This window comes from Ischnura elegans, chromosome 5 (assembly GCF_921293095.1).
Source record: "Ischnura elegans chromosome 5, ioIscEleg1.1, whole genome shotgun sequence".
NCBI classification, from domain to species: Eukaryota; Metazoa; Arthropoda; class Insecta; order Odonata; family Coenagrionidae; genus Ischnura; species Ischnura elegans.
In genome coordinates, this window is record NC_060250.1 from 85293480 (window position 1) to 85306351 (window position 12872).

The window sequence follows — 12872 nt, forward strand, 5'->3', positions numbered from 1 at the left end:
TTGAGCTTTTTAAAATTTGAAATGACCTGCTGATCCATGGGCTGCGGCAAAGGAGTGGTGTTAGGAGGCAGGAACTGGATTTTGATGAATTGGAATTCTTAAAGGAGGTCATCTTCTAGCCCTGGAGGATATGCAGGAGCATTCCATAACAAGCAAGATATGGAGTGGAAAATTCATCTCAAACACACATTTTTTTACAGACAGACCAAACACTTCATTGATCCATTCTATAAAAAGGTAATGTGTCACCCAAGCCTTACTGTTGGACCTCCACATGACATTAAGGCTGCTCTTCTGGACTTCATACTTCTTGAAGGCTCGTGGATTGTCCAAATGGTAAACGAGCAGCAGTTTAATTTTAAAATCGCCACTTGCATTTGCACAAAACAACAACGTGAGGCAGTCTTTCATTGGCTTATGGCCTGGCAATACCTTCTCTTCTGCTGTAATGTAAGTTCGCCTTGGCATCTTCTTCCAAAAGAGACCCATCTCATCACAATTAAAAATCTGCTGAGGCAGATAACCCACAAAAGTCACAAGAAACAAGATATTTTGGAAGAACTTCACCGTGACTGGGCGGAAAGTAGTGAAGACGATAGCGGCGATGATCCAGACCTCCAGCTAACACAATTATAAGGGAAACATTTTTTTGAAAGAATTTCAGAGTGAAGTAGTAAGTTCCAGAGTAAACTTGAAAGTATTCCAGAAGGAAAAAAGAGCAAAAAAGTGCAAAGTATGCGCTGAAAAAGGAAAAATAGAGATAGGGAAAGCCATGAGGAAAGACACCTACAGCGTGTCTGAAGTGGGTTTTTTTTTGTATTCCCTTGCTTTCTAGTGTACCATACAAAGAAAAATTGATCACCTGCATTAAGAGTATATTTCTGTAAAGCAATGTTTTTTTATTATTTCCTTGGTTTAAATAGTTCAAATTGAGTGCAATAAAAAATTATAATGCATTTTATTGCTGAACATCATTTGTTACAGCTTTTTTTTTTTCAAAAACAGTAGGTTTTCATTGTGAAATTATATATTTACAAGTTAGAAATTAATTTATTTCAACTCATTCATAAATAAGAGCTAACTTTATTTTTATTTAAGTACACATCATTATAAATATAGTTTTGATGCTAATGTTTAAAAAAATGTACGAATTTAGTAAAAAATGGCTGGATTTTTTAGTAGGGCTTTTAAATTAGTTGCCAGCACTCAAAGTGTTAACGCTCCATTAAGTTTAACCTTAAGGAAGCCAAATAGCTCCAAATACAGTGATGAAAGAAGTGCTCATCAATGCAGCCTTGCAACAGTATTGGCACTTATTACAACTACATTGATGACCCTGGCCACTCCTGGCATTCACCTTCAGACATCTTTTATTAACCTTGACAGATATTACATTCACCTTACATTAACCTTGATAATTGCATCTACCTTGGCACATCCTACATTTGAATGATTTAGGCACTTAATGCTGACATTGAAAAACTTTTGATTCGCCAGATTTACATTCAAAGATACAAATCTTGAGGCATCAAAGTTGTAACAAAATATTTTTGTTGACACCATCAATGAGGAAAACGCCAATAGGCATCAATATAATCTCACAATTGATGAGGTCGTTCTTTATACGACAAGGTAGATTCAATATGATGTCAAAATGTTTAATGCTACATGAAGTTCTGGCAAGACCTAACAACCTGGCCTCCAGAAGCTTTGCTGAATGGGACCCACACTCCCTCTGTAGGGTGAGGGGGGACAGTTTACACAATAGCAACATGAAAAACTGCAATAAATGAATATTACAGCATAGACTTACAAAATCTCTGTAACAAGAGAAATCTTAATAGTGGAGTTATACTTTGACGACAATTGATTTTTTAATAACTTTCAATTTAAATTAATGAGAAATAGCTTACATTCATCATATAATAAGATAATTCATGAATAAGCAGGAAATAAATGAAACTTTTAAACCTTGGCTATTTTCAGACTTACTTCTAAGCACATTTAAAGGTAATAGTGCCTTCCATAAAAACGTAATTATTACAGTAGCAACAATTAATGATTACTCAGTCATCTTACCTGTCCTTCATTACAGGGAAACAGAACATCTTTCCACCAACTTCTTGACACCCCTGAACAAATCACCTCCACTAATCCATTGCTGATACAATTAGCAGGCTATCCTTCCTCAAAGCAAGTAACCGCAACGTGGAAACAGTTCGACTGTAACTGAGCATATGCAGATGCAGCTGCGGAAAGTGAATTTATACCTTAGAACAATTCATTTCTAAGACTCACAAACCCAGGGTGAACAAACAGGGAAACCATTTACGCCCAAAACATAAGATAGGGTTACCACCATGTACCGTTACAGCGCTTTGAACACCAGCAGCAAACCAGGGGGAAGTGCAGTATGGTAAAGGGGTTGGGGTTAAAGCCAAAGCTCTGAGCTGATTGTTGTTTTACCAGAATATAAATGGCATTAAACACCATCCATGCATCACCGGTAACACTTTATCCTGCTGATTCTTAGTGAGCATTTAGTGGAGTAGTACAAATGAATACATCATTGGTTAATAAAAACCAAAACATTTCTCTTAAATTTATACTTCAAGTCATTAAAAAACAATATCTAATAAAGAGAGATAAATATTGGGAAGTTTTTCTAAGAACCAAGCAAATGTCACCACTCATAAGAAATTTAAAATCAAGCCTTTATTATGGGTGCAAAATATACAGATATTCATGCTCAACTGATCAATTTTTATCACAATAAAATGGCAGGAAGCATATACACACTGTGATTATCTTAGTTTGTGCACTTGTGTCTGACAGCCTCTTCGCTTATAAATTACCCTCTCATAAATGGTAGTGCAAAAATATTTTAATTAATATTAATATTTAACATCAATAAACTATGAATTGATAGTAAATTCAATTAATGACTTGCATTTTCTAGGCCATGATTGGAAACTACTTTGTCGCATGACTTCCCAAGCTTTATAATAACCCTGGCCCAAGTTCTTCAGATTAAAATATGCCATTCCCTCAGACACAACTGTCCTTTCACTCAAATGGTTATACTTGGCTTTTTGGACGTCAAAATACAAGTTTAGAATCTCTTTTTTACAAATCTTTAACCTTCCAGCAGCAGTTCCAAGTGCCTTTTTTGTAACTCCCTGCTTACGACCATTCACAGCCACTTCAAATGCATTCTTTCCAACCCTAGACCACACAATGCTAGATGGACATGGCTTGAGTTGGGCCAATAAACCCTCACTAGAATATCGGCCATGTATAAAAGGCAGGGAGGATTGCACAATCACAGGAGGTTGGTGCAAAACCCTAAAATCATCTTCTTTTGGAAGGTGAACTCTATCAATTATTGCACGATGCAAGGCCTCCTTAGAATAAGGACAACCACCACCAACTACTATTGATGAAATACCAATGGGAGCACTAAAGAACTGAGATAACAGAGCACCTTCTATTCCAACAGAGCACCACCTCGCCAGCTTGTCACTACATGAAACAGAGTGTGTCTGCTCCCCACGCCCTGGCTTGTAACGAATGGCTCCGAGGACATGATACTGAGCACCAGGTAAGTGAGGGTCACTCATATCAGTTGAGGGAACACACTTTGCCCCAGTTCGGTGCACGTCTTCTGCATTGTACCCAGGGTATCGACACTTTTTAAATGCCATCTTCCCTTCACTCATTTCCGAAAGCTTTCGTTTTTTCCCCATCAGAGAAGTCGCTGGGTGAGTAAGAGAAGGTTCACGATCAGGTGAAGAAGAATGATGAATAGGTATGTTTTCATCCTGAATTAACTTCAATTTATCCATGTCTCCACCATTCATTGTTTCACCAGACATTCCAGTTTGATCCAAGATAGGAGCCACACCGCAGCTTTCTATCCCCACAACCCTAATCCCATCACTGAGAATTGTAGAGTCAATTTCAATTTTAGATAATGGCATGCCAACTGAGTCATCAGATGTCATTCCTTTAGGGATGATCGATGCATCTCCACAAGGAGTGTGGCTGGTGTAAAAGTGAAACTTGATCCCATCTTTAATCCTACATTTACCATCATTCCCTGGAGGAGAAATGACATGCGATGCTCTGCTATTAAATACTGAAAGTAGTTCAAAATAAAGATACCTGAGGAAACCTCTCCTAGCCATGACTTCTGCATGACTGTCATTCAATACATCTCCCATGGGACTCATTGCACTGTGACCTAAGCACTTAGTCCCGGTACCCAGAGAAACAACCTCCAACCAGCAATCCTTCACATTATCTTGCAGATTTTCCATCACAATACCAGAGAGAGCTGTCCACTCAGTTCCAACTTTTGGTTTTCCTGTTTTAGGGAGGGAGAGGTAATGATCATAACAGCATTTGGCCACCATATCGCCTAACTGTTTCAAGGAAACATTATCACATTGGTCCTCTTCCATGACAGCACCATTCTTTCCCAGATTTAACTCGATGTTTGCACTCACTTCAGTGTTTTTGCTGACCTCAGCATCTCCACTTCCACCAGGACTGTCTCCCATATTTATATGAACTTCTATGCAACACGTGCTGGATTCCATGCATACTTTTCCACTCTCTTGATCGAAGCTAATGCCATCATATCTGCCTCAGAAAGAGGAAAGTTCAGCTTGATATTCTCAGCAATTCGATTAGGAGTAACTGATTTTGGAAGGACACCTGAAAAAGTGAGAAAAATAATGAGCTAAGAAAGCTCCAATTCCTCGAAAAAATTTCATTATGGATGAAAAGAACAAAATTTACTTTTTATGGAGGTGGATAGATGCAGAAATATTCACTTATTCTGGGTGACTAGTGCATTCGTTGACTTGGGTGTGTAGTAGTAAAGGGTTAAAATAATTAATGCCAATTTTTAGGATGAAACTGTTATTGAGTAGGATGGAACATGGGCCACTTACAGAAAAACAAGACTGCTACCTGAATGTGAACTCTCATTATTATTCAGAGCAGAAAATACCACTACATCTCCACTCCACTCATCCATCAAGCTAATTCCATCCCAGATGTTGATAAAGAAGACTCTCATTACTTCAAACAACGTTATTACGAAGTTCTCGTTTTCACGAAGAAAATCGTTGGTCCCGACAAAAAGGCTAATCCAATCTATAGTTAAAAACGTTAATACGAAATTTTCTTGATTATGAAATTACAAACCTCACTTCTGGTCCCACGGGTTATAAAGTGAACTTAATTATGAAGTTCCACAGACAAGCAGCGGTGTTTATTAACTAACTAACGGCATTTTATAACACTCAAATGACATTTTTAAAGGTGGATATACACTTTTAAAGGTGGATATACACTTTTAAAGGTGGTGGTGCGTTTAAGTTCTCCTAGTGCACTGTGCCCAAGAGTGTCAGAGATGGCCCTCTCCCTACGTACATTCAATTTACGGACTTTCAGAGATGAGAATACTCAAAAAATTCAAGCGTGCCTGAAATTTCAAATTTAGCACCTTTCGAGTTGGTCGATCCGAGGCAATGTGGCATGGAGGAACTCGCACTTCGGGCATATTCTGAACAAAGTATCATAGAATCCGGTGTGAAGTCGGGAACTGTTCAGCATTTCGCCCGTTCCTTCTTCCTGCGGACAGTGATGTTTTTTTGGCTCCAGCTGCATCACATGCCTAGCTAGATCAGTCGTCACAATCAAGAGTTAACGCTCAATTTGTGATGCAGTGTTGCATTCTGCAGGACAACCCCACCCCCCTAAATGCCTTGCATAGGTTAATCAACTTACAAGATAGTTATCAAGGAACAATTTTATTTGTATATCGAAGACTCACTGTATTTGGGAAGATATCAATCCTCATTCTTCTTTTGAGAAAATTAAACAAATGTACAAGTTTTTTTATATATTTACACATAACTTAATTGCGTATACTCTTGACTCACTTGACACTGAAGCTGTTTTGCAGTGCGACTATAAGTACAGGATACTGAAGAGACAAGAAATTTTGACAAACTATGATTTTTTCGACGATTCCTAAAAGAAACGTCCATACCAACTTCGTTATTACAAACCTCCACTTTTTCGGTCCCGTGAACATCATAATAATGAGAGTCCACTGTAGTGACTTAGGAGAAGAATGAACATTTACAATCTCCATAAAAGAGCAGCTAGAAACACATAATCAATACAAAAAAATAAGACATGAGAGGCTCCTGAGTAGGAAGAAAAAATAACCGAGCCAGCAGTATGAACTATAATATAAACTTAAGTTTGCAAAAAGTCTTAACTTAAGCAAACGTCACAGATTGAATTTTCACTTAGCACTCCTCACTTTCCGGCTGTGTTTTCAACATCAAGGAGTGCTTCGTACCAACTAGAAACCACATTTACCACAGATATACACATACAGCCAACTTTATGAAAATACAGAAAAGGCATTTTTGCTGTGAGCTTTTTATATTTCAATGACATCAAACCACTACAAAATGAAATTATTCCAACACCCTTTGTAGAAAGAATTGCACATGCATAGAAGAAATATGAGAGGTAATATTTCATAGTCAATGATAGAAGTATGATACATATTTACTATTTCTTAACTGTTTCCATAAAGTAATGAGTCACAATTAGGGATGGTCGGATCCAGGATTTTTTTCGGATCCGGATTCAGATCGGATCCTTGACTTTCGGAGCCGGATCTTTCGGATCGGATATTTTCGGATTCAAACGCATTTTCAAATTCCTGACACTGAGATTCCCCCGATGATTGTTCAATCTCTTGGGAAGAGTCACACTATGTGCCAGTCGCATTTTGCCTTTTTTATTTTCCACGGCTGAAATTCTCCTACGTAACCTCTGCGAGAGCTTTCAAACAAAACAGTTCATGAGTAGGACAAGAATCGTATGCGACGGTGCATTCGAAGATAGAATCGGAACTCTTTCTACCCTTATGGGGTGTTGCATTCACTGAAGCTATGATTTAAAATTTCGGATCCAGATCCGATGTCTTCCGCGACTTTGGATCCGATGTATTCGATGAAGGGCAATATCAGCAGATATTTGGATCTGAGGTATCGGATCCGACCATCCCTAGTCACAATGCTAACCATATGATACTCACCCACACCCTGTTGCACAGCCCATCGAAGCAATACCTGGGCAGGGCTTTTTCCTAATCTTTGAGATATTGACGTTACCACAGGATCTTGCACCAGAGAACGGTTATGAGATCCTCCCAAAGATGAATAAGCTTGAAGGTGGATTCCATGGGCTTCACAAAACTTAAAGAGTTCTTTCTGTTGAAAGTGAGGATGAAATTCAACCTGTGAAGAAACCATTAAGAAAAATGATTACTAGAACTGGACTTCATGTTTATTTATTATTAAATTATCAACATCATAGTATGTAGGCATAATTAGCAGACTTGTTTCAGGTAATAAAAGTCATAAACACAGCAATCAAGCTGAATTTCAATCTTTCATATGGTAATTGGTCGATTCCCCATGAAATAGCCATTGCATGAAAAATATAATATGGGAAAAATAAAGGACTAGAAAAATAGATTATTGATTTTTTTCATATTATAAGACTTAAATAAAAGGAAGATTTTTGTCCAAGTTGGCAAATCCTAAAAAATGAGAATTTTTTTCAGCAATTTTATATTCATTGATATCTACAAAAGGACACAAATAAAAAATTTCAGCAAAAGTTACAGTCACTTATTTTCTCTTATCAAGTGATTGAATTATACTTCTTATGATTCCAACAAATGTCTCATATGGATTAAGATTTTGGTTACTCTGACGGGCATGCAATAGCCTCAGTCATGTAGTATTAATGGCTTCACTACCTCATGCCCCTGGGGAAAGAAGTATAGCTGAATTTATATGGATCATGCATTAATTCAATTGTCATACGAATCCCAAGATTGGTGAAATTTCTTATGATATCAAACCTTTCAACTTTAGTAAAGAGGGAGATAACTTTGAAACTTTCAAGGAAATTATCCTTTGTTAAAGTTTTGGTGTATTTTCTGCATGAGTAAATATTAATTTACGCCATCAACTGTCCAAATAATGTCTTTCCCATACTAAAAGTTGGAGATGGATAAAATGCATGATTTTTATCTAGAGAAGTATACACGATCAGTTCAATGAGGAGTCACAAGCCAATGAACAATAATTACTCAACATTAAAAAAAACAAACAAATTTAAAGTATACCTGATTGATAGCAGGTTTCACTTCACAAGAAGCGAAGAGCTCCTCAAGATGCTTGACAGTATAATTGGAAACACCAATGCCACGGAGTATACCTTGCTTGTAAAGTGCACTTAAAGCATTCCAAGTTTCGGTCCTAATCTGCAAGTTTCGGGAACTTTCCATGGGAATACCAGCAACACCAGGCCAATGCACAAGGTACATATCCAGGTAAGAAACTCCCAATCGTGACAATGAATCCCTCGCAGCTCTTTCAGCAGCATTTTTCCCATGGTCACTTGGAGCTGCAATGATAATTTAATAACATTATCCTAGACATGTATCATCAAAAGACACTAGTTTTTAATCAAAATAAAGCACAATTTTTACTTGCAACATTCATACAACCATGAATGAATGGCTGTATACAGTTATTCTTGGCCAGGTGAATCTTAAGAATATGACATTCTCATGAGGGTTACTGCTCCTTTCTCTGGGCCATGTAATGCCAGGAGGATTTTAGTTTGGATATCTAAATGCTTCACGTGGGATTTAGAACCAAAGACCCTTCAATCAGTCACCAAATAGCCCACCCACTTGGTCACCGCAGTCCTTAATGAACTGATGTAATAACATATGACTGTATAAGAAAAGCCAAAACAAAATCACTTTCTTACAACAATTAAATTGAATGCAAGCATTACTACATGACTGAACGAGTAATCTTCCGAAAATGACTAAAAGGTCCATTTAAAAATTTGATGCATGGTATTAGAACTTGATAAACTACATTGTCACCATATACTTTCAAATTCTGAGATATGAGAAGCACAGAGAAGAGGGTATTAATGAGAACAGGTGTGAGCGATTCACATAAATTTTAAAATTTATGACCAACAATCTATTGAGTCAACACACAAAACCTATGACAAACTTTGCTTGAGGCACCCCCAAGAAGCGTCATCGGGCTCATATCGTGGCAGTGCCTTTCATCCTTTACTTCCTTGTCTGACCCTTCCGTGGAGCAGGAGCGGAAGCTATGAGCTTATACGCACTGCCCGAGGAGTGTAACCTTGCCAGCCCACTCTGGTGTCTTGTTCCATCTGTCTTCTTTGACATCAGAGGCATTGTCCACCACGAATTTGAAGCTACAAGGACCACAGTGAACTCAGCTTTTTACTAGGAAGGGCTCATAAGTCTGTAAAGTAGGATCGCACGCCAGGGGCGTACCCAGGATCATATCTAGGGGGGAGCAAGCCATGGTCTAGTGGGGCAAGCCGTGTGATTTATGAGATTATTTCCTTGAAAAAATGGTTTTATTTTAGTTACATATCTTATACTAATACATATACAATTTTTCATGGATTTAAAGAAAATTTGTTGAATACTTTCATTCAATTTAGTACTGATTTTGTTTAAAGAATTTTGCACTTTTTGCTTCTAGGGGGTGGCAGCTGCTCCCCCTGCCCCTCGCTGGGTACACCCATGTTGCACGCAGCTGTCTTATAGGCATCATGGAAAACACGCTAAGTCACAGCACCTTATCGTCAATGACTTCTACGCCAAGACACAAATCCCATTGGTTTCCCAGCCTCTCTACAGACTTGACCTGGCTCCTGGTTACTTTTTTTGTTTCCCCGGTGAAAAGGAGCAATGACAGGAAAACATTGGGACACTATTGAAAGCATGTTACACTGGCTCCAAAGGATATTCCAGTAAAGGCCTTCCAGGCATAAAAACACCACCTCCAGAAGTGCATCGAAGCAAGAGGGTGCTATTTTGAAGATTTTTGATTATTTGTATGAATTTATTTAATAAATTATTTTTTAAGAATATAGTCGAATTACTTACTTATAGAATCCACCTTGTACTAATGAGTTAATGTTTTGGGAACTGTGAGTAAAAGTATGTGGTCATATTACTTTAAGTATAAGTCCCATTCCACCGATGAAATTAAAAGTTAAAAACAAGTTTTGCTACCCTGAATGACAGTCATCATTTTAAGACCTGATACATTTAAAGATTAAAATATCGCCCTCAGGCAGTTTGATGCGAAAAAAGTCAAAGCAATGTAACTTCGAATAATGGAACTACATCTATTTAAGCTTGTCAAGAATTTCATTTGAGGCAGGTAGATGACAAAGAGAATTTTACTAACACCAATCGCATATTGTATCTATACTTTTTTAAGAGAAAAAAAGAAAATATGTTAATCTTTTTACCCAATTTCGAAGTCAAAAAAATGTCATTCCTAGTAAGGCCGTACTTGGGAAGTAGTTCCCTCAGTGCCTCTCCAATATCCTCTTCGTTCCCGTAGACAGCGGCTGTGTCTGGAAAAAAATAAACTGTTATTCTACCGACAAAAGACTTCAGAACAAAATGAAATAGAACATTTATTACCAAAAGATCTATATCCTGATGCTAATGCGGCATCCACAACACGAAATATTTGGCTCCTTCCGACGATTTGGAAAGTACCGACTGAAATACCAAAACACACATTAAGCAATGCTTGCTCCAGATTAATTATTGAAATCGGCAATCATGAGATACAAAAAAATAATACATGTTCTGTTAAAAATCATAATTGTTTAACTTACACCCCACAATTGGCATTAAACGGCCCGTATTAAGGGTTACACTTGGCAAACTACCCGCCATAGTACCTAATAATTGAAAACGACTAGGAACTAGCAAACTAATAGATTTCAAACCACCAGAAAATATGAACCTCACTGAATTGGTTTTGAAAATTAATACTAGTATAATGCCAAAATATGTCACGGCACGGTGGAAAGTGAAAGGTAAGTTCCAATCTGAAAGAAGGAAGTGTTTCGAAACATCCCTGTTGTTGTTCACTACCAACTTAACAAGACTCCACCTAGTAATGACCTTGTAGGCGAGTGCCGGATGTGCCCCAGAATTCTTTTACAATGCTTCGATATGAAAAATACCATCATACACACTCATAATTGCTTACCTAACACTCGTGTAACGTAAACCACGATAATACGAGGGTGTCCGCGCAATTCCAGACACTACGAAAGCAAGCTTGCCACAACATGAAATTTTTAATCCAAATTGATTTCAAAGGGACTCTAGGAACCGCTATTTACATGTCATCAACACAATTCGTGCGTAAAACTATCCAACATCTTATTCATAATTAGTGATTTTTCCATTTCCCCCACTTTCTTTCGAACACATGAACATGCATGTTCATGCCAGAACAGCTGGGAATTAACAGTCGATTGAAGTACACCCTTTCGACCACTTTCGACCCTTTCGACTGCTATCCACCCTTCGACCGCAATGTTTTGGAGGCGCGCGTTCGTTTTAAAGGAGGAATGCTTAGTTAGATTATTTTCGTGGATTAAGCAAGATTAGGGCAAGTAGAAATTAAAAACATCGTGTTAGACTAAATTTAATTCCCATGGGAGCGCTGTTATTCATTTCCTTCCGGGAAATCCTATTGCAGAGTATATTTCAATTAAAAAGGAGGGAACTTGAAAGCTTATGGATAGTCAAAGATTTTCAGGAGGCCGAAATAGAAGAACGGAACAAATGATTATGCCAAAGGCCATCCCAAAATTTATTAATGATCCATTTCAAATGAACAAATGGTCGGATTAAATAAGTCGAGATCGCCTGAAGTTGGATTAGTGATCGATCGGGAAATGATGACGTAGGTACCTGGAAGATAACACACGCTAATCTTACGCAGAAATCTTTCCTAATGTTCTTAAAAAAATGAGAAGATGGAAAAAAGCTCCAAAGAAAACCAGAATATATTTGGTTGAATCTGCATAACGATCAAGGAATCATAAACGTGATGCCTCAAATGTTCGTAATTCTAAATGTGTCGGAAAATCCAATAGCAACTCTGGAGAATGTCAGCTTGTACTGTCTCCACATCAAAAATCCTATGACAGGGATTCGCATGTAAATACAAAAAATAAAATCTCCCGTTGCATGATATCTCTACATCAGATTATGACAAAATTACATGAACCCATACGCAAAAGAATCAACTCCAAAATTGAAGGAATGAGGACACTTTTAGAAAATTCTCTATTTGTTTTAGTACACATGCTACGGTTTAAATAATGAAAACGGAAGGATCATTAATACTGAGACCGAGAAGGTCAGGATAATTTATCAACATTTTTTCGCCGAAACTTAAGGCGTAAATACTCCAAGCTGCCAATATATTCTTTCATTCTGCAACCCGCACTTCATGATGAAGGCTTTGGTGGATTACTTAATACATCGATTCAAAGTACATAGGAAACCAAACCAATTATTTTATTAGAACAAAATTATCGTTTAAAACCAATATTTGAAGCATTTTCTTTCGTAGCTTTGTGGGTAAAAGTGAATGGCATAATGTACACAAATAAAATTATGTAAATATATGGTGGGGAAAGTATTATTATTCTAGGGTTAAGAAATATACCATGTAAAACCATTTAATGCACGACACAAAGGGGAACGAAATTCATAGCATTCAATAAATAAGTATCAAGCATGCTATTATATACGTAGGTTTAAAGAAAGGGAAACCGCCATGGCTTCTCAGTTAGTTTTGCTTTATCCCCGCAGGATGGCGCTGAAGTTTCCTTTTCCACAGTGCAGTGGGCGGTGTTTCGCTCAACGCCCATTC

The 12872-nt window shown here is 37.6% G+C and overlaps 2 protein-coding genes across 2 annotated transcripts; both read right to left on the reverse strand.

Moving 5' to 3' along the window:
* Positions 1–2693: 2693 nt before the first annotated feature.
* Positions 2694–4569, reverse strand: LOC124159159 (tRNA-specific adenosine deaminase 1). Its single transcript, XM_046534772.1, has one exon. The coding sequence runs from the start codon at positions 4560–4562 to the stop codon at positions 2916–2918; it is 1647 nt and encodes a 548-aa protein (XP_046390728.1). The 5' UTR covers positions 4563–4569; the 3' UTR covers positions 2694–2915.
* LOC124159160 (uncharacterized oxidoreductase YtbE-like) lies at positions 4533–11095 on the reverse strand. The gene is made up of 6 exons (XM_046534773.1): positions 10810–11095; positions 10610–10690; positions 10432–10539; positions 8234–8514; positions 7133–7334; positions 4533–4719 (listed from the first exon to the last, which is right to left on the reverse strand). Exons 1-6 carry the CDS (start codon positions 10868–10870, stop codon positions 4577–4579), a joined length of 876 nt encoding a protein of 291 aa, XP_046390729.1. The 5' UTR covers positions 10871–11095; the 3' UTR covers positions 4533–4576.
* Between the last annotated feature and the right edge of the window lie 1777 nt (positions 11096–12872).

Excerpts from the sequence above, each read along its gene's own strand:
- LOC124159159 (XM_046534772.1), bottom strand. The coding sequence starts at position 4,562 with ATGGGAGACAGTCCTGGTGGAAGTGGAGATGCTGAGGTCAGCAAAAAC.
- LOC124159160 (XM_046534773.1), bottom strand. The coding sequence starts at position 10,870 with ATGGCGGGTAGTTTGCCAAGTGTAACCCTTAATACGGGCCGTTTAATG. Across the intron at positions 10,691-10,809 it reads TTTAATGCCAATTGTGGGGT|TCGGTACTTTCCAAATCGTC; the intron begins GTAAGTTAAACA and ends TTGGTATTTCAG. Across the intron at positions 7,335-8,233 it reads TGAAACCTGCTATCAATCAG|GTTGAATTTCATCCTCACTT; the intron begins GTATACTTTAAA and ends GTTTCTTCACAG.